The sequence below is a fragment of the Podarcis gaigeae genome, assembly GCF_964106915.1.
Source record: "Podarcis gaigeae genome assembly, chromosome: 10".
NCBI classification, from domain to species: Eukaryota; Metazoa; Chordata; class Lepidosauria; order Squamata; family Lacertidae; genus Podarcis; species Podarcis gaigeae.
The window spans coordinates 29,747,398-29,773,760 of NC_139686.1; the positions used below are offsets into that span (position 1 = coordinate 29,747,398).

General features: G+C 44.4%; 1 protein-coding gene across 2 annotated transcripts; it reads right to left on the reverse strand.

Moving 5' to 3' along the window:
• Positions 1–532: 532 nt before the first annotated feature.
• CBX7 (chromobox 7) lies at positions 533–25,581 on the reverse strand. Of its 2 annotated transcripts, none has more exons than XR_014555906.1 (6): positions 24,315–25,498; positions 21,969–22,012; positions 16,630–16,695; positions 15,601–15,667; positions 12,119–14,937; positions 533–11,049 (listed from the first exon to the last, which is right to left on the reverse strand). XR_014555906.1 is itself a non-coding variant. In XM_083701727.1 (6 exons), exons 1-6 carry the CDS (start codon positions 24,381–24,383, stop codon positions 10,892–10,894), a joined length of 741 nt encoding a protein of 246 aa, XP_083557853.1. In that variant the 5' UTR covers positions 24,384–25,581; the 3' UTR covers positions 533–10,891. The 2 variants fall into 2 exon arrangements, 1 of the variants encoding a protein (XP_083557853.1); XM_083701727.1 differs by having other exon boundaries at positions 14,601–14,937; positions 24,315–25,581.
• Positions 25,582–26,363: the final 782 nt, after the last annotated feature.

Below are 26,363 nucleotides of genomic sequence, written 5' to 3' on the forward strand. Positions count from 1 at the left end.
GAATACAGGCACCCCAATTGTGGAACTCTTCCAGCCTCGATACAGTGTCTTATAAGCTTTGATGCCCAGACAATATATTCAACTTGGGGTTGAGTCCGTGTTGTTTCACTTTGCAAGCTACTATTTAACTGGGTATGCGCTCTGGCCTGTTTTACTGTTTCCTGATAGACTGTGTGGTTTTATAGTGTTTTATCGGTATTGTACCCCTCTTTAGGATTCTTTAATAATAAAAGCAGCATAAACAAGTTTTATAAAATGAATAAAAATAAGTAAAAGAGAAAGTGAAATTCCGAAATGCTACATAAGAGAGCCTGAGAAGCTGTTGGTTGTCTGCACACCCAGAGGTCAAAAGTTTCTCAACCCTGGTCTAGTCACTCTGGCTGTGTGCTATTCTCAATATAGTAAAAAGAGTGGAATGGGCTATTTTTATATATACACACCCACACATATACCACAGATGCTTCCAGAAAGAGGGCCTAGCAAAGAACAACTTCAGACAATGAGAGTTGAATGAAGACACAGAAACAGGATGTTAGTTAAATGTCAGTTCTCATTTATTTTATTTTATTTTAATAATCTTGTTTGCAACATTTACCACATAAATCATCTAAATAAATAGATGCTGTACAGTCTCTTAACCATCGTCAGTACAAAAATAAAGCTGCACGTTGAGTCAATTAAAACTCGCTCTGGCCCTCCCATTTGTATTACAATCTCTGTTTGCATCAAACACTCACTCACGCACAAAAAGGCATTAAAACTTTGATATATGTCTGTATCTCTTAAATTTCGTTTGGAATTTTGTTCCCTCAGCCCCTCCCTCCCCCAATACATTCAGTTAGTCTGTACAAAAACATAACAAAAACAAAGAACTGAGAAGCTCATTCTGTGCAAAGGAAGCTTTCGTGTGCAAAGGTTTAACTTGGGCGTCACGTCAAGAAAACACCAAATTGGATTTCAGGCCAAAAAGGAGAAGGGAAAGAAAACCACTGAGCGCACACGCAAATACACACACGGAAATTCAAACTCTTTTTAAAAAGCAACACCTCAGGTCGGTTTCTCTTTTCCCACCCGTTCATAACTACTTTGCTCCTTTCTAGCTCCAAAGAAAACAATACAGAATCAAGCAACCAACTCAGACTGAGAGACCAAACAGTGCAAACGAGGAAGAACATAGCTCAGACACCCCACCCCCCTCAACAGTATATGGCAGCCCTCAGTAACCTGGTGTCCTCCAGATGTTTTGGACTACAACTCCCATCAGCCCCAGCCAGCACAGTTATAGTAGCCAACTGCTGAGGGCAGTTGTTATGGACAATATATTTACCACTTTTTACCTCAAAGCATACTTTTGTGCCTCAAAACGACTTGCGTTATAAATATTAAAACCAAATATAAAAGCAGCAAGAAGGCCTAGAGTGCTCATCCAAGAAGATATTGATAAAAGGAACAAATCCTACTCACTTCACTTAAATGGATGAGCACCAATAGCTAGTTACACTCCCAATTATGAACCAAAAACCTAGGTAAATAAGGTGTTTTCGCCTGGCACCTAAAACCAGATAATGGCGTCAGGTGTGCATTGCACAGAGGGTTGCCATAGGGAGAGGCATTCCTTGAGGTATTGGGGTCCTGAGCCACATAAGGCTTTGTAGATTCAAGCTATCACTTTGAACTAAGCCCAGAAATTAATTGGTAGCCAGTGCAGTTATGCCAGGATTGGTGTTATGCGCTCAGGCCCTCTTGCCCTGATCAGCCAGCTACAGTTTCCAAACTGTCTTCAAAGGCAGCCCCAAATATAACACATTGCAGTAGTCTAACCTAAGGCTACCAAAAGATAACAGAAACTAGTCTAGAAGTTGTAGTCCTAAACATCAGGAGGGCACCGGATTGGCAAAAGCTGATATATGGACTCCTTCAGAGATAGGTACTTGGCACTGAAACAAGCCTCCTAACCTCATTAGCCAATTATAATGCCCCCTTTTGATTTCCTGTAAGCTTTCTACTTCATGGTATTTCCTTAACCCCCCCTTTACAAAATGGGTCACCATTTAATACAACAGTCGGGAAGAAAAAGCTGCTGCATTGCTTACATCCCACCCTAGAGCCTGACCTAGCCCCACAACCCTAAAAAGCTGTTAAAGTGCAATTTATCAAGGGGACGGGAGTCTGAAGAGATGCATTAAAAAATACATTATATACACATACTTGTAAATGGAAGAGATCCACAATGCTGCATTTGACTGACTTGCCCTAGGCCAGAGGGATTGATACTGGAGGCAATTTTATTGCTGATGCCTGGAAAGTGTAGCTAGCTTTTCATAGAGCTGTATGGAATCCTAAAGGGGGAATATTATGCCCTCCTTGCTTGGAATGAGGAGCGCGAAAGGCTAACTGCAAGTCGTGAAGAGGAAGTTTAAGAGCAGCCTTGTGGCCTAACGTGACTACACCTGTTATCTTGCCAGATGCCATTAGAAAGCACCAGAGAAATAAGCATTTACAGTGGAATCCTATGCATGTTTCTCCAGAAGGAAGTCACGCTCTGTTCAATAGGGTTCACTCCCAGTTAAGTGCATAGGGACTGCAACTCCGGTGCCCTTTCCTGTGCGCTTCAGGCAATCTGCAAGCTGGTTGCCAGTCAATACACAGGAAACCTAAACAATCTGCATTACAGGCAAGTGCAACCTGTCTGACTGTGGGGTTGGTCTGGAACCCAACCGTTACTGGTTTTCCCCTCTACCTTAATTCCTGGTACACTTTGTCACAGGACTATTCATACTGTGACAGTGTTGAGATAAGTGTTGAGGGGTGTTTTGGCAGCAGTAAGATCTGTATTTCCCCCCGTAAAAGGGATAGATCAATATTTTTGATTCATCATATGAACTTCGGTACCAGCACAACATTCTCCTCTTCCTCAAAGATCTTGTTTCACCTCCTTTTCTCCCATCAATTCTGTTGGTTTATAAGCTTCAGAAGAGGACAGTACCCCATTCTCACCAAGCAGGCAAGCTAACTCCCAACATGGATTTGAAGACACACCTTTCCCCACTTCTTAGGACTCATCAAAACCCAGCTTTCACTTCTGGGCTTCGCTTACTTTGTGGTAATTTTTTGTTCAGAACATGTTTACTATGCTCTTCTATATGTGCAAAATTTACAGTGTTCAATATCAAGAGGAAGAGACAACGGCTGCCTCTTCCAAGAAAGTCTCTTATCATTAGAAAGGAAAACCTGATCCACATCTCACCATTTCTTCACATGCTCACATCTCCTTCCACTTCTTAATGGATTGCTACACTGCAAGAATGGCTAAAGCAGGTTCACCATCCCTACTTTATACAGTCTTACGAAACCAGCAGCATAAACTGTCTTATGAAACTGCATACAGTTTCCTTACTTCTTTGCTCTATCATCAATTTTGGCTGAAGATGCACCAATACCTGAAGGAGCATTAACTTCACTATATAACCGCTTATGAAATCAACTCTTTATAACCTATATAATATGGTTTCACGGGGGGTGGGGAGATTATCTTTTGTACAAGTGAAGTACCATCAAGAAAACATGCCACTGGAGGACATCAAACGACAGTGCACATAGTTCTCCAACTTACGATGCATTTCATTTTTAGATAAGAAACACATTCCTCTGTCTACTGTGTTTCATCTTTTCCCTACATCCACCCACATCTGCCATTACCTGTTCCCTAGTATAGCTTCAAGCCAAATGCTTTTCTGGATTAATACTCACACACCAACATGGAACGTTACAAGATCCCGAGCTCTCTCTAATGTAGGGCATCAGAGCATACTATGCACATATAGCATTTATACACAGTAGTTACATTAATTGAAAATATGGCCCCCTTTCTACACCTCTCTTCTCATAGGAACCATTGTCCACACACCAAAAAAAGGGTAACAAGTTCATGGCAATGCAAGGGGCATAAGGAGAGTTATGTAAACACCGGCTGATAGCATTCATCATACTGTGTGAAGACCCATTATATTAGTTGACTTGAGCCCCTTAAGTCCACTGACTTTAGCAGGTCTATTCTGGATGTGACTTAGTAGGATATCACCCATTCATAATAACTAGCCTTCCCCAACCTGATGACCTCCAGATGTTTGGGGCTGCAACTGTCATCTACCTCACCCTGGTCAGTGGCCAGGTATGGAGAGAGTTGTATCCTAGAACTTCTGGAGGACACCCAGGTTGGGGAAAACTGCATAAAATGCAATGAATTTATTTAAAGGAAGTTTGGTTTAGACTCATCACTTTGGCATCACTTTATATAAAATGGGTTGTTTTTGCCAGGAAGGGGTTTCCTATTTGTAACGTTACAAACACTGCACGTTACTGAAGTGATGCAGTCCAACCTCAACAGTGCAGCAAGGACGTTACTAGAAATGGAAAAGAAAACAACTGTATAACTGTTTTGGAGATTAAGAAAAAATACTGCCAATGGACAGTTCCTTGGAATGACCCAAGGGCACTCTTCATGTGATCAGAATTTTTGAATTGGTCAATTTTTATGCCATGCATACTTGCCAATCATAAACACACATACAATAACAGTAATTGTTTGTAACATCACCACATCCCTATCTATCATTCTATTGCCAGCTAAATCAAGAACACTACAGATGTAACTTGTCTGTAGTTAAAAAGGGAGACAATAGTACTAATACTATTGGTACCAAGGTCAGCACCCTGGAAACTCAGCTCACGTACCTATGTACAAACCTGATACAAAGCTTGGAACTTGCTTCCGCCATGTATGTTAATTCTCTAAAGTGCCATAAAAGTTAGTTGCTACAGACCAGGAATGCTGACCCTCCAGATGTTGGGCTACAATCCCCATCTTTCCTGACTACTGGCCATGCTAGCTGGAGATGATGGAAACTGGAGTCTAACATCTGGATGGCCACAGATTCCCCATTCCTGCTATGGATGAACAGCCTTACTTCTTTCAGAAGTCACCAGATGCTGCTGCGAAGCTTCTTTAAAAATAAACTGAAGGTGACTAGCAAACTCTTCCACGCATTAAGTCAAACGTCTATTTCCTCGTCTAGATCTTTGAACTGAAACGATGTACAAATTACTGCAACGTATTTTGGCAAGGTGTACAGCGTATGGTTTGTTTTAACAACTAATACCCTGCCACAGTTTTAACAGAGAGAGAAAAGGGGGGGGGGGAGAGACTGCAGAGCCATGGCAACCATGAACCCCACTGCACACAGTAAGGCATTTTTGCAAGGAATGAAAGATAATTACAGCAACACCCATGAAAACCTCCTGCAAGGTAACACATCTAGGGCTACCAAGGGTTGCCAGCTGCCACCACCCTGGCAAGCCTCCTTTGTGTAACTGCTGTGTGGCACACAGAGATGCAACAGACACAACTTTTCCCAGCATGAAATGCAGAAATCTGCACCTGCTGAATTTCTGCCTATCACACAGCTGTCATACAAAAAGGCACAGGAACCCTGTTTGGAAGGGGGAGGGAAGAGAAGAGAAGGCACAAAGCCTAATGGCAAGTCACTGGGCACATGGGGAAAAAATCTAATGGGGCAATAAGGTTACATAAAGTGCAACCCACATAGAAAATATTGCTTTAAAGAGCACATTTCTGGGCTCTTTTTACACATGGCATATCCTCAGGGGCAACTCAGAACAGTCACATATAACTTAAGCCAATCTTATAACCAGTGGATTATAACCATTGGGACCATCCAATTTCAACTGAATATTATAACCACCTACTGGAGACATGCAAATGCTCAATTTAAGATGCACATGCTCACATGTACAGGATTGTAGTGGATGGGTCCATTTTCCCTTGTCGTGATATTCAATTTGTTTGGCTAAGGAACAGGTTTTGTTCATTTCTATTCATTTCTAAGGTTTACAAAGCCACTAAGGTGGGTCAGGGGGACAATGCTGCCTTCTCCGCTTCTTCAGCATTCGCACAGAATTGCCAGATAAGAACTCAAGCTACACACTGCTTTGGAATTGTGTTATCGCACCAGAATCAAGACTTTTTGCTCCTGGTAATTAGAGAGAGACTCCAATTTCAGTGTCTCCCTGACCAAGGTTGAAAAGGGAGAGGGAGAAAACCCTGCACAAAACATCTTTTCACTAGCAAAAGCAACACTTTTTGAGAGGACACAGACTTGTATCACAGAGCCAGCCACAATACAACACAGTTCAAACCATCAAAGAGGGAGGGGGGCAAGCATCTTTTCTGAGGCCGACACATTTACTGGGAGGGATGTTACACATACATTTTGATAAGCCTTATTTTCACATGTGGCCTTGGACCACAGCATGAGCTTTGAAAAGGGCAAATCATGCCACTGATATCTAAGGAGAGGTGAAGTGCCTTTTTCCAACTGAGTTTGATCCTCTTAAACTCAGCCTTTAACAGCTGTAGAAGTTCCTTATCAACAGCGAAGATGATCACTCTCTTCTGGTGTCCCCAACATGGCTAGAAATGGTTTCATGCAAGGACAGATGTCAGTGACCAATTTTTTTCGAAGTTACAAAACACACACACTTGAGACAAAAGCAGTTTCTTTTTCACTGACTGCTAGGGCTGACTCCTATACAAACCCCTATAGAAACCTTTTTCTTATTATTAAAGTGGTGGCAGGGAAGGAAATAACGTTTTGGATACAGGCCTGGGAAGAGATTGAGGGCACACCTGCATTGCCGTGCAGACATGCACTATTTTGTCAGCCATTCTCTATCCCTTCCACAGAAAACCCTGACAATGGCTAAAGAATTTTCAGTACCCTTATTAATTCCCAGGATTCTCTGAGGGAAGCGAGCCAACATATATTTGGAGTGTCCGCATGGCCTTAAAGGAAGAAACAAAAGCGCCAACAGAAATGGAAGTCACATAACAATGCTTGCTTTCTGCTGTTTAAATTTAGTGAGATGGGGAAACACCTAGGAAGACGTGGCTTTCCTTTTGCACAGCAGGTTAAAGCAGAGCAAGTCACAGCTGCAGCGAGCTTCCTAAACTCTGTGGAAAAAATGGGGCCAAGACTTCATAGTGCTTAGAAACCCAATATTGTTTTAGATTTAGATTTAGATTTAATTGTTTTAGATTTAGATTTAATTAAGTATTGGTTTATAAGTACAATGTGCAGTCAATTTGTATCACAGCAGAAACCCATGGAGGGGCGGAAGGAAGTCAGAGAGTCAAATTGAAGCAGAAAAAATGATGTGAAAACTGGATGTTATGAAAAATGGGGGGGGGGGGATGAGAGAGAGACCCAATTTTGTTATGCAAGTATTGTAGCCCAGCCCTTTATGGATCAGAAACTATACATGGAGTTGACCTTGAGTTGCCAACTTTTCAACTGACCCCTGAAGCTCTGCTGTTTGATCTGCAGGAATTTAAATGGGAAGGATTTTATGGCACAGAGAAGCCTTTCAGGGCATGATTGCCTGCTAATTTCTGCAGATCAAGCCACTGTTAAGAGTCACAGCTTCAGAGGATGGTGAATAAGTTGGTACTGGTTGCCAACCGAACCCATGCATTCAGATCCTGCAATATGATCTGCTGATATGTCTCAGTGCAATAAGTACCTGATGTTTTTTTTTAAAAAAATGAGGCCATTTTTTCATTTCTGCAAAATAGTCCATTAATGTAATATAGACCCACCAGGCCCCCACAAGAGACAGCAATGGGCACAAAAACTTAAATTTCAGCAGTGGAAATAACAATGTTATCCTCAAAACACTTGAAGTAGCCAAAGCTCCCATGAAACATGAGGAGATCTATAGCTCTAGCCTTTTGGTGGATTAGACTAGAACCTAACTAAAGAAATCAAATTTGGGGGAAGTTATCTCAACCTATGCATACACAATAGTAAAAAAACCAAAATGCCATTTTGATCTGCTTCTAGTTTCTGGGAAGAGCCTGTCCAGGCCTCACATTCTGTCCAGGCCTCACATTAAAAAGAAATCAGCACCGAGTCAAGCTCTTGTATCACTAACATTGTCTGGAAAGTGGAATATTTATAGCCAGGCATCCAGATAACCCAGATGTCCTGGTATTCTGCAGCCTGATGGAAAGACAAAGACGAGGCCAGCATAAACTGAGGGACCATGTCCAAGAAGCCAGCCCCCTTCTTTGTTAGCATGAATAGTTTGAGATAGCATGATTTATACCTTCAGACCCAACAATGACCTTTCTCCTTTTAACAGCTCTGGAACAGGAGAAAATCCATAGCACGTGCACTACTTTTAAAAACAGACACTATTATCGAGGATGGGAGGTGACGCTCTTGCACAGAACTGAAGTGTTCCTCCAAAAACTGGTTTCGGGTCTGTAGTGAAAGATTTATTGCAGGTATCTGGGACTAGAAACTCCACAGGGTGTTAAATTCAGCTTTCACAATCTCTAGAGATTAATGTAATTTCACACACCTAGGGGAAGAAATGTTCTTTGTAAGCTAGACGATGAGGTCAGTAAATAAGATCATCGGAAGGTGCACAGCATCATTCTATTGCTCCATCAGTTTCTCTTTCACCCCCTAATTCCTAAACAAGTCGTATATGCAGATGTCAGTCCCATTCATTTCAGTGGGATATAAACTGAAGTACCTGTGGCTAGGATTGCAGCCTTGCCTTCTAGCTTGCCATTCTCACTCTCTAAAGGAAGATAAATTTTGTGGAACTTTCCCTTTTGCTTAAGTAAACTTAAAGGAGCACACAAGCACAAGAAAATATTCTAAAGCTATACAGTTCATAGATACCACCGTTCCTTATATTAAAAAAAAAGTCACAAAGAAGTCCAGCACAAATTTCAAGGCATTGAAGTGCAAGACAAGGCTCTATAGAAGTGCAAGCAGCTTCTCCCCGGCAAAGGCTAAGATCTTCACACACACACTTATTTGTCAAGAAAACCACACACAAGCATCAGAGGCTCCAGTGTTGAACAAGAGAGATAACATCAAGGGCAAAACTGAAGTGGAAGAATTTTATAAGTCTCATAAACATATCTCAACCCCATTCCCTTTCGCGCCAATATTTCTGACCCCTTACTTTGATCAGACAGGACAATATTGGCCAGTGTCCTTATCTGCTACACTACCAATTCAACAAGGCAACAGCTACAGTTCTTCTGACTCCACAAGGAAGTTCTCTATCATCACTTCCGCTTTTACCCACCCAAAGCCCCATGCCTCAAGAGATATATGAAGCCAGTTTCATGACAATGGGCAGATAATGGAAGTCCACAGCAAAGCTTGAACATGGATATAATTTTATGCAGCGTTTCTCTAGTATCCTGAGCCTGGCAAATATTTAAACACAAAACCAGAGAGATTCCCAACTACCTCTCTGAAGTTGGGAACTTCAGATACAACTGATAACGAGAAGAAATGTCCAAGTGGGGCAGGCTGAAGCAGTTGTTTAAAATTAACAAAAAGTCTTCCAGCTATTTATATAAGCAGAATTGCAATCACTGGGCAACTCCATCTGTATGCATCCAAGAACGACAAAAGACGGGCTTGTAAAGCTACAGTTCATTACCAGATAGCTGTAATGGCTTAGTTCTTGCACATCTCATTATTCCATCAGCCTGCCAGAGGAACAAATATCTGCTTCTCATGTGGTTATGTTTGTTCCAACTGGGGTCCCGAGGTTTCACTGACACTGCATGCGTGCTGATGCACATCCAATCCCTCCTCACCATCATCGGTCCTGTGGATCCTCCACACAGGACACAATCATACTCTGCTCTGGGAGGATTCAAGCTTCCTAGGTCCAACTGTTTGCTAAGAATCCCTGCACATCTGCCAGAGAACCATTGGATGATGCACATTGCAGAGCAGCCTCCCCATACCTTGCCCTCTCCAGATGTTTCAGACAATGACTCCCATGATAGCTGACCACTGGTCAAGCTGCGTGAGGCAAACAACAGTTGCAGCCGAAAACATTTGGAGGGCGAGGGCACCATGTTGGGGGAGGCTGTTCAAGAGCATGCTCTCAGTGGGTGTGCAGTGATAGTCACACCTGGTAGGATTCACTTTACCCCCTACTTAAAACCAAATGTAATTTGGCTGTGCACAGAGAGAAGTCAATGAAGACGTTCCCTGGAGTGACACAACAAAGCAAGCCGGAGTACAGGAAGTCTCCCAAATGTATAGCATGTGTGGAAGCACTGTGGAGGCCGCATCTTGTACAGTACAGAAAAGGGAGGATGCATCAAACATGGGAACCCAGCCACCCAAAGAAGGGGGACCACTGCTTTTCAGACACCACTGGGAAGTGATGAAGTAAAATCAACTCTGAAACATGGAAGAATACAGGGAAATTTGTATTTAGCATCTTTCTCTTTTCTGAACATTCCCTGGGTCCTTCCTTCAATTGCAGATATGCTATAATTGATATAGGGAACGGACATTTTTCCAGAATGCACTGTGAATAAATGTCTTTGCCAGTGATAAGAGCTTCCACTTCCTAAATGGACAAAGCAACAACACATAATAGCTATATACTCTCTCTGTGTCATTATAACAAATGAGGAGAGAAAAAAATGTACAGGCACCCCCACGTTGCCTTCTTTTTTTTTCTTTTTTTCTTTTTTTGCTTATTTGAAAGGGGAGCAAGGGAAAGAGAGAGCCAGTGAGATCAACAGTCAAAATAAAACCAAAATCCTCTGTAAACATTTGTGAAGGAAAATTTCCGGATTTTGCTTCTTATATAATTAAATCCACCCACCCCTAGAAAAATCTGATTGGGAGCACGGCGGGGGGCGGGAAAACACACACACGCACACAAATGAAAAACAAAACGAAAAGGAAACAGAAATCTTCCAAGCATGAAGAAAAGAAAAACGATGAAATAATAATAATAATAGAAAAATGCAGATTCAGAATGGGATGCTCCTGTCTCGGAAGAAGCCCTCTGCCATTTGTGCTTCTCTGAAAGTCACGGTAATGGAGTTTGCTGTGATGTCCGTCACTGTCACTTCATTTGGCGGCAGGGCGGGGCTCCAGGAAAGATTGCCTTCTGCTGCCTCAGAGCTCACTGTGGAAGAGGAAGGAGGAAAGAGAACAGCATGTGAGAGGGAGGGGGACATGGGAGACCAATAGGAATCAACAATCTTGTTCTTATGGAACAGGCTGGCCAACTACGAACTGACGCAAATGGGGGGGCGGAGCAAACACACAGTCACAGACCAATAAATATGTGGCCTATGCAAACCACCTCAAACCCACTTTACAGGCTATAGGATTGAGACCTGCCCCCATCTGCTTATTCACTAAGCCAGTGGTTTTCAAGCAGTCTGCCATGGCACCCTGGGGTGCCTTGAATGATGGTCAGGGCTGCCGCAGGCAACAATGGCCTCTGTCCCTCTTCCCTTCCCTCCCTTCCTCTGATGCCCTCGTGTCTCTGCCTCCCAAAAGCTTGCACAGATGTTTGTGGCAGCAGCTCTGGCTACAAGCTCCCCATGTGAATGGTGCCTCTGGGGCTGGCTAGGGGGTGCTTCCCAGGCCCCTGTGGGGCAGGGCTAGGAGGCACCTCTCTTTATGGCAGCTCAGAGACCAGGGGCGGCTGCCTGCAGGACTCCCAAGGAGGCTGAGGGAACACTCCACAAGGGAGGGTGTTCGAGAAAGGGTGGGAGCTTGCCAGCTCTGCAGGCAAGGGGTGACATAACTGGTCAAGGGTGTCGTGGACCCAAAAAGGTTGAAAACCTCTGCACTAAGCAAATCCTCTCACTTAAAAGGGATATAGTTTGGTATTGGGTTTATACTGTGCAACAAACCAAGGAGATATTTTCCAGATGCTTGTTATATGAAAAAAGGAGAATTCGCCACAGAAAAGTTAAAAGGAGATGCTGTGCTTTCCAAATCCCTCAGAATGAGTTTCCTTTTAGTGTCAAGTGGGAATTTACATTTCCTCTCCTCCATAGGAGTTTCATGACACATTTATTTACCCAAATGGCCTCAGCAACAGCTGAGAATGAGGGGGCCGCTTCCTAGACTTCTCATTTGAGACCTTATACATAAAAAAGCAGCAGCAATAATCCCACCCCCATGCCAAAAGAGATACATGGAGAGGGGAGGGAGCGAGGCCTCCATCTTCTCTTATTTACCTGTTCTGCACCCTCCTGTCCCACCTGGGAATGGAAAGTGGGCCCTTTAACTGGGTATTCCTGGCATCTCTCTCGGATATCTGAGGTGTGTCTACTCTCACCTGAGAAAGGCTCCATTTCTCCCCGACACTACCCGGGATTCCACATGTGTGCTCACGTTGAAGGGAGAATAAAAAAAATAAGGTTTACATTTCTCTAGTAGAATTTGTCAGCTACACCTCAAGGGGCTTCACAATGAAAGTTACAATGGAAGGCTCCAAAGTACCCCACAAAATGCAGCAGCCATATTGTGTTATTGGGACTTGAGAAGAACTAGTCAACATCTTGGCTTGCAGCTGCAAATAATCTAAACCCCACTTTGCTCTATCCAAACCAACTGTGCAAAAAGTGCAAATATCAACACAGATGGACACTCCTGTCAGATGCCTGTTTTATTTATTAGGATATTCATATACCACTATTCATTTTTTTAAAAAAAATCAGAGCGGTTTACAACCATCATACACGAAACCCTATGGAAAACCATATAAAGCTCTAAAAGCAGAGGCCAAGTAGCAATTACAGAAGGGTATTTTCTGAACTGCAACCATGAGCTTGGCAGCATTTCTACCTCCAGGATTATCTTCTGCTTTCCCCGCCTGTCACTGTGGGGAACCGCAGGCCGAGGGGGCCAAATGCAGCCCTTGAAACTCCTCCCAGGCCACACTCCTTCACTAGCCCTGCCTCACACCCCAAGTACTCCCTCCCTCCACATTTATTTATAATGAAACATAACAAAGTATAATAACAGGTGTCAAATAAAATAGCAAAAGTATGAGAGACTATCTAGAACTAAACATATAGGAACAAACTTCCATACCAAACTCACACATAATTAGTATCCCAAGGTCCCTACATTTTCACTTTTAAACAGTTTTTTTTAAAGTAAGTTTTCTAGGCCTAAAGGTTGCAAAGGTAGGCTTTACCATCTACAGACAATGCTTGTTGAAACTTTAGAAGCTACAATTTACATGCACTTGACTTTAAAGTCCTTCTTGGATGGGCAAAGCTCCCTGACTATGCAGATGTAAAATAAGTTATTTTTAATGAAGCAAGTTTGCTTTATTTGCATATATGCAAGTTGTAGAATGAAGATTTCTTGGCACATGACCCAGTTTACCACAGGAACATTCCCCCCCCCCCAAACAATGGAGTCCATACAAACCTCCTGGTGAGGATGGCACACAGGGTTTCAACAGTACCACGTAGCCCTCCAAGCAATGCATGTGTGTGAAGATCACTGTAAAAGCTCTCCAACACGAAAGTGTTCCTCTACTAAAAATAGAGGCTTCCTATATACACTAGGAAGTTTATATGCATTTTATACCAATCTAGGCTTTCCTTCGTGAAGCCCAATTGATGTGGTTCAGCTGAGGGTGTGTAAACCGGGGAAGGAAAGGCCACCAGCCCAAAGACCAGACCTGGCTCCTTCCAAGTACAATTGTACCTTGGTTCTTGAACACTTTGGTACTCATACGTTTTGGCTCCCAAACTCCACAAACCTGGAAGTGTTCCAGTTTGCAAACATTTTTTGGAAGCCGAACATCTGACACAGCTTCCGCTTAACTGCAGGAAGCTCCTGCTGCCAATTGGAAGCTGTGTCTTGGTTTTCCAATGGTTTTGGGAGTCGAATGGACTCCCGGAACGGATTAAGTTTGAGAACCAAGGTACCACTGTAATTTTTTGGGCCTGAGGCGACTTCAGCACATGGTTCTGGAAGGGTTTGCTACAAGTCCACCACAAAAAATTAGCTACCCCCAGTACAGATTGATCTCTGTTAGATATCCTTTGAGATACCCACTAAACCACTTTACATATGTAGCATAGATATACACCCAAGAGACCACAGGGAGGTGGGGAGAAACTTCTCTATAACATGGCTTCTTCTTCTTCTGTGATGGTCACCCACAGTAAGAACCCAGACAAGAAGTGCATTCACAGGCCAGCTGTCATTAAGAAGCCGTGCAGAACACCAAGCCCGAAGGATGACATTAAACGCTTCCTATTGTGGGGATTTCAATCTACCCTTGCGGTTTTGGCAGGAGAGCGGCAGCACTGCCTGCACAGACCCTGCTGGTCTGCCCGGACTAGTGAATGAACGGCATGGAAATGAGTGCCAGTGTCAAGTGGTGATCAGATTCAGAGTGTCTACTAACCAAACACTCAGGGTTGTCTCCATCTAAGCCACACGCAGCTGAAATCAATGTACTTGACTAACTTAAGCCCATTGGTTTCAATAGGTCTGCTCCAAGTAGGACTTAGCTGGGAACAATCCTAGATCTGAGATTTTCCCCTTCAGGTGAGCCTGCAGGGGTAGCTGGCAAACAAAGGGTTAGCCCCAAACGGCATGCACGGTGTGCAACAGTTAAGAGAGGAACCTGGATGCCCAAGCAAGTGAGATGAGATGGGCTCTACATAGCTGGGGGTATCTGCCAGCGCTTACCTTCTTTGCTGGCAGGTTGCGTGGCCTCATCCCAGTCGCTGGGGGTCTGCCTCTCCTCCAACGCCACTGGCTCCTTCAGGAAGAACTCCCGCCGGCGGTTCCGATTCTCCAGGCTCGCCATGCGAGTGAACTTCTTCCTCGAAAGGCGTAGGTACTTCTGGTTCTTGCTCTGCTTCCGAAGCGGGAAGGGCAAGACAGTCGCTCCACTCTTCTCGGGCAGCTCGGTCTGCCCTCCCTTGGCTAGGCTGTTTCCTCCTCCCCCAAACCGCCGTGACAGAGAAAAGCAGAGTTTCTCTTTCCCTTTGTGTGAGCTTCGCAGGTCCATGCTATACAGCCTCTGCAAATGGAGAAAAAAAAAATCACAATTCTGCCCCTATATTTCTATGAACACCTGTAGCCATAGAGCCATAACATCCTTGAAGAACTAGCTCAATATGCTCTTCACCTTATGATATATGTGTACACACACAAACATATTAATAATAATTATTTACACAGAAGCAAAAAAACTGTAATGGAGAATGATCAACAGGACCAGAACACATTAAGCATTGCTTTGAACACACAATAGTGTGCAATGCATCTATCTGATGGTGAAAATTAAGCCAAACTAGAGATCTGTAGGGTAAATTTGCCTGAAAATGTGTACGCAGCAATTCTTACATTTTAAGGAAAAGTGTTTTGTTTTAATCATAGCTTCAAGATTTGGAGCCGGTGCGCTGTGTTCAGAACCATGATTTGACATTATATGCACTGATTGTTTGGGCCTTGGTGGTTGGGGATGAACTTTGTGTTTTTTCTTGTTATGTTTGCTTCTTTTCTTTGTCTGTCAGCCGCTTTGAGCAACACCTTTGTGGAGGGACAAGCAGGGCATGTATTTTCAAAATAAATGTAGAAGTACTTAAAATATATATATATGCATGTAGTGGATAGCCGAGTCTGTACAGCAATGCTGGGGCTTAAGAACGGACAGCGTCATTCAACAAACTTGGGCCCTTACCTGCAGCAAGAGACGTTTTGGTTTGGGGCCTCTCTTCCTGTAACCTGAGGCGCGATCTTTCTCTTCCCTGAGGAGACAGAAGATACCTAGCAATTCCATTTGTTAACACAGCAAGAGCACCAACAAGGCCACTTGTTGATCCAGGTTATTTAAGGCATATCACAGAGCTGCTGCTTGTGCAAATACAAATCGTAGTGGAGAAGGGGGAGACTTTCATTTGGCTTGGTTGGTAGTTGGAGCTGTTCTTTCCCACCCACAACCTAATTCAGCAATGCTTAACCGAGTCGATACCTACCTGCTATACAAGCAGCAACTGGGATCGACAGTTCGGTGCATGCAAGCACACAAGAATACACAAAACCCTACCTGATGGGTATCACAGTCTAAAGCCAGCTTACGCTGCTGGTTTCACCATTAAGCATTGTTTTATGGTTCACACACAACGGGAAGCTCTGGTTAACTGCTATATCCTTATTTTGTTGCCGGTTCAAAGGGTGGAAGTGAATGGCAGGAAAGGGACTGAGTACATTCACACATAGCTTGTGCATACCCTGCTTTAGCAAGTCAGGATTTTCAGCTTAGTGTCATGTGCTAATGCAACCAATGGTAATTCCCATTGGGCTAGGTAAGATACTGATATTTTAGACCCTAACTACACATTATGGGAAAACACATGGCTGCTGCTGGCATACATCTATCCAACACGGGTTGGTGGCACACATTGATTTTCCTAGTAACATGCAGTCCAGGCAGCTAGGAATATTGTCATTTGTTTTATTACTGGGCAGGTGAAGAGGCTGCAGCATATTCTGGGAACTCTTCACACTGGGGTGCTCTCAGGTAATTGAGCCATAGCACAGAAGCCTCAGTTCAGCTGGGTGCCTGCTCTTTAGATTAGAATAAAGAGCTTGATTATTAGCTCTCCTTGCCTTGACAGGGGAAGAGAGAAACTCTCGAGCCAAACTGACCATCTCTTTGATGCAAAGCCTCTTGTTTTAACCTCTCCCCAAAATAAAGAAATATTCTTACTTCTCTTCATAAGCCATCACCAGGCGAGGGTCAAGAATGTGATCCTCTGGCTCCCATGTGCTGTATCTAAGAGGAAAAATGTCAAGAGAAAACCATCAAATGGTTTCTGGTCAAGTAGGGTGTCGCTAGCACTGTCAAAGTTCTAGCACTTTCCCCCTTATCAACTGGAGACTACAATCCACTCAACAGCTGAAAAATAAAGTATTTGAATTTCCCACCCAAGGGTTCTGCCAATAAATTCTTGAAATAAAATTTATACCATACCCTGGTACATGGAATGGATCAAATAAGTGACCATCCTTCTTTGAAAAAAAAGGGGATCATAAACTCTCTGTTCTCAGTCTTAAATCTGCCTGTTGCAGCCAACAGAAAACCGGATTCCCACAAAACGTCTCCTATGCAGAACCCTGTGCATTTCACCAGCTTATTCTTTCAATGGCAGGATCTTACTAGGCTACTAGATTTGGAGATGCTACAGTGTTTCTTGCCTGCGTCGTTAATGACTTTAGAGCTGTGAAGTATGATTCATTAAAGCTTTTTTTTTTTTTAAAAAAAGAAGAATTCAGAAACTGATCTCTGAACACATGGTACTTTAGAAGTATTTTTACCCTTCCTGTCAATCAACTACGGTTCCAGAAGGTGGCATAAAACTTAAAAACCAACACAAAATACAATACAAAGCCACCCAGCAGGAAAGAGGAACAAATTCCAACCAGGAAATCGGGGGGGGGGGGGGAGAGATCCTCCAGAAAAGCATCATCATAGGATTCAGGCAGGCAGGAAGATGGCAGGGGAAAGAGAGAGAATGAATGAAAGAGAGAGAAAAAAAACTGTGACCTGTGGTGGATACATACATAGAATGGTCCTATGAAGATGATTTAAATACCCAGGTAGACATATATGGGAGAAGGCCATCCTTAAGATACCCTAACCCATATTGCTTTTACGGCAATTAAAAAATAAATCAAAGCTAGCCTGTTGAATTGTGCTCAAACTATAAGACATTACAGTTTCTATGAAGACACTACAGATTCTACAGTGTACTTCAAGTGACTCACCATCATCAACTTCTTAGCAATGTATTCTGGGCCAGTGGATGCTTCCAAACATAGCAGCTCCATGTACAGTACATTACTGTAATCTAGCCTGGATGCCATCACAGAATTACACAATTGCGTGCGCGCGCGCGCTCTCTCTCTCTCTCTCTATATATATATAGTACAGCAATGCTAACAGATGTTTATGGCTCACTGTGATGTGCAGAAGCAGGCCAGTGTGGTTGCAAGAGGAGAGGATGTTGCAGATGTTGATGGCATCAAGGTTAAGTTTTTAACACATTAGGGAGGTGAAAAATCTTCAGTAGTAAAAGTTATTTTGAAAACAGTTAGAGAAGAGCTGCTTTTTATGCCACAGGTATAATTTCTTCTAAATGATACACAAAATGTGTTAAAAAAAATATAAGAGAGGGAAAAGGTGGGGAATGTGTTAATAGCTGCTAAAGTGCTTATAGCAAATAATTCGAGATAGCTTTGGTAACTTAGTCACCCCATATTATCTTGTAAACCAGTAGCAGTTTTATGACTGCACTGTGGAAAGGAAAAAAAGTCTATGCAGAGATGTATGATGAAATGGCAGCTATTGATATTTCTTTTGGTACGAAAAACATTCTGCAAACAGGGTTTATGCTTTAAAGAAAAACTGTATATATAATATACACAGACAGGGTAGCAGTCAATTAAGTTTGACTCCGAAAGTAGACCTATGGAAATGAATGGACTTAACTTGGACATGTCCATTCATTTCAGTTGGGTCTACTTGAGTAGAACTTAGTTGAATCCCACCCATAGAGACACAGTTGCAGCACCTACACGTCAAGGTAAGCCATAAATCATTTCTCAGAAGCCAGCTGCACACAGCTGCTCCTCCCTGCTTGTACTGGGGAGAAACAAAGCATGATCCCTTGTTCAAACTTGGCGCTAAGCCATGGATTGTGGCTCATTTCTCTCCAGGACAAGCAGGTTAGAGCACAGCAGGCAAATTTGGAACAAGCCACAGTTTATGGTGTGCACTGATGCACAAACCAGGTCAGTGGGATTGCAACAGAAGATAATGTAGGTTTTCTCCACCTTTACTTTTCTAAAATAATAATGAGATTATCTTTCTGCAGCAGTAAATAAATAATTGCAAAAAACCTTCCGTGCTGGTGACCTGTCAAAGAGGAAGGATTAGAAGATGAACCTCAGAGGCAGCATAGGATCAGGACCAGAGAGGATCTCAGCCTTAATCCTAACTCAGGAATTGACTTTCTGGGGACCCTTAGGCAAATTCCCATCTCTCCAAGTTATCACAGCTTTCTCTTGCCAAGCTGAAAGGCAGGGTATAAATATTTTTTTAAATAAATAAATTGCTCAGCCTTGATTTTCTCCTGCAATGTGAAATTGAAAAAAACCCAGCGGCTGACTCCCACATGCCTGCCTTGCAGCAAGCTTTTTTTCTTTTCTTTTTTACCTGCCCTGAGGCTTTAGGGAATGAGGTGTGATGTTAAATAAGTCAATACATTTACTTCAGAAGATGTCTCTCACATCCAGCTCTCAGGGGAAGGGCAAGGTTATAAATAGCTTACATTGCCAGCTTCCCCAGCTTCGTTTTCATTAATTCTTATTCAGTCCTCATCATTAGCCAAGCTCTACCTCCCAGTAAGAGCTCTTCCTCTGCCCCTGCCATCTTCCTTCCAGCCTGTTGTACGCCCAAAAAAAGTTACTACATCAGAAAAATAAAAACTCGAGCTGAGCAAATGTTGTGCTTGCTTCCTACCTCCTTGCTGCACAGAATTTTGCCATTTGTTTTAAGCTGCGAGGGAAAGAGAGGCTAAGGATTCCTTACAGAAGGCAGCAGAGCTGGCAAGCGTTTGGGGTTGGGGGGAAAGAAGAAGAGTAACGGATAGGGAATGTATTAGATCTTTTAAAAAATGTCCTATGGGTGTTGCCCATTCCTCTGCAGTTTAGCTTCTTGCTTGACTGCAGTGAGAAAACACTGCATACAGTATAGAAAAACATTGCAGCTCGGCACACGTAGACACTCTCTCTCTCTCTCTCTCTCTCTCACACACACACACACACACACACAGAGAGAGAGAGAGAGAGAGAGAGGCCAGACTGCAGCAGAACTGCAGACCACGCATTCTGGAAAATACAAGTCACATGATTGCCTTCCTCCTCCTCCCCCCCTTCAAACCCAAGTTGTAAACAAGCTGACTCAGAGCCATAACCCTTCAAATCCCTGGCTCTGAGCTCCTATGGGTGGGGCATGCAGGCCATTTTTTATTATTATTAGAAAATTGTTTGGAAAAGGCATTCAGAAAATCAGGAGGAAAGGAAGAGAGTACAAGCAGGGAAAAGACTGGGGAGGAGAGAAGAAGAACTGGCACAAATTCGGGAAGGGTTATGGAGTAAGATGGAACGCAGACACACAGAGATATTATGCAGGTATCAAAAGTTGAGAAAAGATGAACAGGAATGTGTTAGGATGAACGGATGCAGAGATGGGGGGGTGCTGTACATTGCTCGTTGTTTACAACATATTCAGTGGTAATCAAGAAAATGAACATAAAATATTTGTAGCTGTATTTTAAGCACAGCTCTGACCTTCATGTTCTTAAAATAAATTATCAGTCAATCTTCAGAATGGTTTGTTCATTTATTAGTGGATCTAAGAAGCCCTTATTTTTTCAGTCCCAGGAAAAGCTATGAGCTCATCATATCCTTATTTTAGCGTTTGTTTCGCTATGGAGCTTGAGGGTGGGGGGAGACAGAGCAGTGGAAGACTGCTGTGTGGAACCTAAAGAGTGCCACTGAAAAATAGTGGAAAATCACCATGGATTAGGAAACAGCAATAGTACACTCCTCTCTCTCCTTAAATATGATGTGACTAACGAATAAATCCAGCCAAACTCTAATTTGAAGCCATCTTGGGGGAAGTGTTTAGCTAATGAGCTTGACAACACCATGTTGTCAGCAGCAGCACACATTGTTAATATGGAAGACAGAACGTATGGTCAGGACACAGCTCTCTTCCTGGTCCAAAAAGGATTTTTTTTATATATTTTTTTGCTGTGGCTACACAGAGAGCTCAGAGCGAGCAGGAAGGTGGATACCCTCTGCTCTGTTTTTGCAGAGAGGCTATATTCTTGCAAGTTATTAAATTGCAACTGCTGGATTGCATCTGACATGAACAGGCACTTAGCCCCTTCTCAGTTATTTCATTAAAACGGGGTGGGGGTGGGGCTGTGACCCTCTGGGTGCTGCTGAACTACAACTTCCACCATCACTGGCCATGCTGGGAGAACTGGAGTCCCAACAACATATTGGAGGGCTTCAGTTCCCGCATACCCCTGCATTAAAATATGCAAGATACTACTCTGCCCGCACTATAATCCCACATGGGTAGACGAAAGCAGATGCCTCCCTATTGCAATGCAGCTTCCTCTGGGGAGGCATTAACTAGCAATAAACACCAGGCATCAAACTTGCAGCTGTTTAAGCGATAGTGGCAGGTACTGCCTCGTTCAAAAGGAGGGGTGAGGGGAGCATTATGCAGCCAAATGTATGTTAATACCTCACTGGATGTTTATTGACAGGTATCCACAAACCCACTCAGGGGCAAATGCACCCAGCCTCCTCTGGACAACAGCACTGTAAAGATATATTGCAGTATTTTGCAGCTATGGTGAGGAGCCTTATTTTCACTGCAGTTTTCGATCAGGTGAAAAAGCAGCGCTCCTTTTCTTCTTCATACAGCCCCCCATATGAGAGGTGACTGTGCCCCTCTCCCGAGTCCTCTGTACGCACCAGAGAATGCTGCAGAGAAGGGGACATTGCTACCAACCACAAATAATGGCTTGGTGCTAAGCCAACATTTGTGGACCCCTGTTTACTGTTCTGCCCTTACTCTCCTGGAGTTGAAGCAAACACAACGTACTTCTTCGTTCCTTAGATCTGCACCCCGTGCTCTCTAAAAAGACTTGAAGAGCAACTATTTCCTTGGGACTACTCCTGTGGTTTCTTTTTTTTTAAAGAAGACTTAAGTTTAAGGTATCTTTAGGGTTCCAGAGGAAAAGGAGCCACCTGCTAATGAACTAACTGTTTCCATCACCACTCCAAGGATACGTATTTGAAGAAAAAGTTTAAGAAATTAGAACTCTTGGTTAAATAGGGCCAGGAAGGGAAGTAAGGAAAGAATGGTGTACCTTTTGGAAGTGGGGTCAACAAGAAACAAAACACAGAGGACAGATAATTAACACAAATGCAGCTTTACAAATATATATATACCCCAGCACTTACTTGGGGGGCCATCCTTTCCATTTCACAAGATATTCCACTTTACCCTATGGGGGGGGGGAAGGAGAGACAAAAGGAAAAACAAAATCAGTAACTGAAAAAAGTAAAGTAAATTGGGTTGGCAGGATGTGAACCATAATAAACCCCTTCACAAATTTCAGCTTGTCCAATTCCTCGCACTGGAAATTTAAGCATCTCCTCACTGAGCTACATCCCTAGGTAGGTTTGCCATGCAGACCTAAGCAATGGCCCTTTTTCAAGAGGGTCTTCTTCCAGAACGATCAGCTAGAAAGCATATACAGAGACCCAATAGAAAGACGAATCAAAGCATATACACGCAATTAAGAAGGAATGCTTAAGAAGTGGAAAGAAAAATATCCTTTTTAAAGACATTCTGAAGGATCCTGCTGCATTGCTTGCTCGATAACTGTCTGCCTTGCTCTTCTCATTCCCTCTCCTACGAAACACCTCTCTCTTGGCACGTAAGCTCTCTACTTACAGCATTCTGTAATATGATGGATCACATGTCATCTTCTAGATGGTCTATAATCTTATAAAAATGAATGGAAATGGAGCATGGGGCTGGGCTATAGGAATGGTTCTCAATGTCTCAGGCAGACCTATGCAGGTAGCTGCTAGGGGAGGTATCATTTCCCACTCCACCCTGTTTACACATCTTCATTGACCCACAATAAAGGATGCCAGCCTACCTGTCAATTTAATACAGAAGGTTTTGTTCCTCTACTGCATGATCAGCAAGCCAACCCTAAAGTGATGGTTTCATTTCCTACCATACATGGATGGATAAGGAAGGCAGGGGGAATAAATACCAAACAATCAGCAGCGTTCAGAGATTATAGGCGCTCTGAGCTAGTATGATGTGATACGGTTCTTCTTGGCCCTGTGACAGTTGTTTCCAAAGTGCATAACTCGTCCCCTCTAGGAAGGACTGTGAAGATGCATAAGACCAGAAGGACAAAAAATGGGGAGGGGGGGAACCCACCACCTATGATTATCATAAATTTTAAGTATGATGCTATTTCCGTTTCCAGAATGGGTTGCCTTAACTTGCAAAAGTCAAGGGAAGGTTCCTAACCCTCTGGTGTGAAATTATACATCTAGGGATAACAGCGCAATCTTAACCATGTCTGCTCAGAAGTAAGTCCTTCTGAATTTAATGGGGCTTACTCCCAAGTAAGTAATGTTAGGACTGCACCCCAAGTCACCCAAATGTCAAGATGTTCACAGTCTCTCAATGTCCAGGTTGTTGAGCAAGCCCTTCATACAGAGAGATGGGTGATAGTCATACTTCCCATTGCAAATCAATGGGCTGGTGGCCCCTAAGAAATTGATAGCACCGAGACCCCCAAAAGGCAGATAAAGCATACAGAGAATTGCTCACTTGACATGAATGGCCTAAACAACAAGGCAAAGCTCTGACAAGAACACCATCAAGTCCATGCAATAACACTCAGATGTTCCAGCGCCCATCTCAAGTTTCAATCATGCCTTTGGTGCCAACCGCCATATATTTAAAGCTAGAAGGGCTTCCAGGAGACCCAACCCATTCCTCTTTCCCACAGGAGTGGAAATGAGGGGAGTGGAGGAAATGGTTCAAACTGAGGAGTAGGGGCTTTGAGAATGTGACCCCCGCTAACTAATGGGCATGTTGGATGTTTCTCCTCCAGGAGAACACCTTCTACTGCAACACCTCCACTTTACTATGGGGGCAAGTAAGGTTCCGAAGTGAGCCTAAGGGTGTGCAATCTAGACGCACACTTGCCGCTGACCTGGGAGTAAGCCTCGTTGAAGTCAATGGCATTTACTTCCCAGTAGAAACAGGCAGAGCAACACTGGGCGAAGTCATGCCCCCTGTGTTCACCCTCCAGCAGGGGTCCCAAGCGGTGGAAACCATTCGTGCCAATCACCACGACTGCCACACAACCTCGCCTGGAGCATTACAGCCAACCATGCCCATGCCTTCAGGGGAGGGAGAGTGACAAGGGCTTCACTGCCGCCCCCTGGCGGCGGGATAACGAGACGCTCCGCCGCCACGCCCCCCTTACTCGCACCGTGGCATGCGTATGAGATGTGGGGCGTGGGGGTGGGAAGCATACGATGCCGAGCTGTTACTTACAGCACCACCACTCCTAGAGGTTTCTCCTAGGCGAGGAGGAGCCGCTTTGACCCCTGCCTAGGAGTCAGTCACCTAGATGAGGCTTAGAAATAGAAATCAAAGCGGGGCCCGCGTGCCTCCCTCCTACCTATTTGACCGCTGTTTGCAGCCGGAGTAGTGGGGCGGGGGGGGGGGGAGAGAACACGAGTGGGGAAGACGCCAGCAGAACCCACCTTCCTTATGCGCTTCTTCCTGATGCTTTCCACCGCAAACACCTGCTCCCCGATAGCGGAAAGCTCCATACAGGGAGAAGACGGCGAGGAGGAGGAGGAGGAGGAAGCGAAGGCGGCTGCTCGCGGATTCAGCGCTGCGTGGCGCGGGCTCCTGATTTTGCTGCTGTTGCTGCAGCTCTCGCGCTTACTTACTCCACACTCACACGCGGGGCGGGGGGGGGGAGGGAGCGAGATAGAGACGCACGCACACCCCTCGCGCGCTCCGGCACGCCGCCTCTAACGTTCCATTTTAGAACCTGCGCAACATTTTCCCAGGCGCGCGCGCTAGGCAGAGCAGCGCCCCCGCCCTCCTTTTCTCGCGAGCGCCGGCTGTCAGCGAGGCACTGAGCGCACGGAAGGAGAGCAGCCGCGCCAGGCTCAGACCTGATTGAGCGGCGGCTCCTCCTCCTCGCACACAACAAGTAACCTGCCCGAGCGTGCGAGATAAGTCCCAGCTCCTTGGCCTTTATTTGGCGCGCCCGCGCGAGCGAGCTGTCCCTCTCCGACGCTTCCTCCCTGCAGGCAGGGAAAAGAAGGGCCGTGCAAAAATAAATAAATAAATGCATATGTTAAAGATGGGGCGATACATACCGGGGGGGGGGGGGAGTGGAGGAGAGAGGGGAAGACTCGCGCGCACCGGTGCTTAAAGCTGGCGGCGCGCCTGGGAACCCTGGAGAGCAATAGCATTCTTATGCAGTACGCGCACCCGTGGCGGAGGCTGCTATCCTCTGCGCTTACCTGGGCGCGAGCTGCGGGGGAAAGAGGCCGTAGCTCGGCAATAGAGCCTTTGCTTTATACGCAGCGGGTCGCAGGTTCCAGTCCACGGCATCTCCGAGGCAGAACGGAGATGGATCCTGGAGGGAACCGCGCAGCTAAGTCAATACTGAGTTCAGTTGTATGGACCAGTGGACTGACTCGCTGTAAGCAGTTGCCTAAGTTTCTGCCCCACCGCTTGACTCTGTGGGGCTGACTTCTCTGAGCAAGCATGCATAGGATCGCGTCGCACAAGCAAAAGCGGCACCCGGGAGGGTCCTAGGGTTAGTCAGGCACAATCGCCCCCGGTTTGTGTTCGCCCCAGTCGTCGTTGCTCCCAACACCATCCTGCATCAGGGGATTTTCCTGTATAGAAGAGAGATCGCGAACCCTATTTAAGCCCCTTAGTCCTGTCCCCGCCAGGAGTATTTTTCGAGCAGAGTTTTTCAGCATGGCTAGTTCTGTAAAATGAATCTCAATGAGGGCTTCGTCGCGCAGCAGACATGAGCTGCAAAGATTTGGCATCCTGTCGTAGATCGGGTTGTGCTCTTACTGACCCTAATTCCAAGTAGCATTATATTTCCCTGCCTCAGTTTTCTGCTTCCTTGACATCTGTCACGCATCGCTTATTATTATTATTATTATTATTATTATTATTATTATTATTATTAAGAAGCTACGTTGCAGACAGGCATTCAACAGGTGGTGTATTTCACTAACGGAATAACATTTCTCGACACAAAAGTTTCCGTTATCTCACAAGCGAATTGCATTCTTCCCATTTGCAAGGTTCTCCGAGCAGTCAGGGTGGAAAACGTCAAGCATTCGTAGGTAGGCTCTGGACAATTGTTGTCAAAAGCCGGCCTACGAAAGTTCCGTTTGGAGAAGTGTGCGTTTAGAAAAGGACTAAGCCCCCCAGTACCACTCCCATGTGCTTTTTATAAAGTCGGAACTTTCTTTTTAAACATATCCCTATACAACGTTCCTATTGGTTCATTTCTACCCAGGGCCTTCCTTCCTTTGGCTTCAATGGCCCGTAGCTATGCTTGTTTTCTTTCCGTTCCCCATAATTGGTCGACGTCGGTTAATTATTTCTCTCTTAATCGTGAAATCATCGCGGCCTTCGGGCCTGTCTCCGGGATTTCCGTGTGCTTGGTATTCTTAGACTCGCGAGCGGCGAACAATGATGATTCGCATTTGAGCTGTTTTTCTAACAGGATTATTACCGCATCATGGTAAGCAAAGGAGTTAGCAGCA

Excerpts from the sequence above, each read along its gene's own strand:
- CBX7 (XM_083701727.1), bottom strand. The coding sequence starts at position 24,383 with ATGGAGCTTTCCGCTATCGGGGAGCAGGTGTTTGCGGTGGAAAGCATC. Across the intron at positions 16,696-21,968 it reads TGGAAAGGATGGCCCCCCAA|ATACAGCACATGGGAGCCAG; the intron begins GTAAGTGCTGGG and ends TTTTCCTCTTAG. Across the intron at positions 14,938-15,600 it reads CAAAACGTCTCTTGCTGCAG|AGGCTGTATAGCATGGACCT; the intron begins GTAAGGGCCCAA and ends CTCCATTTGCAG.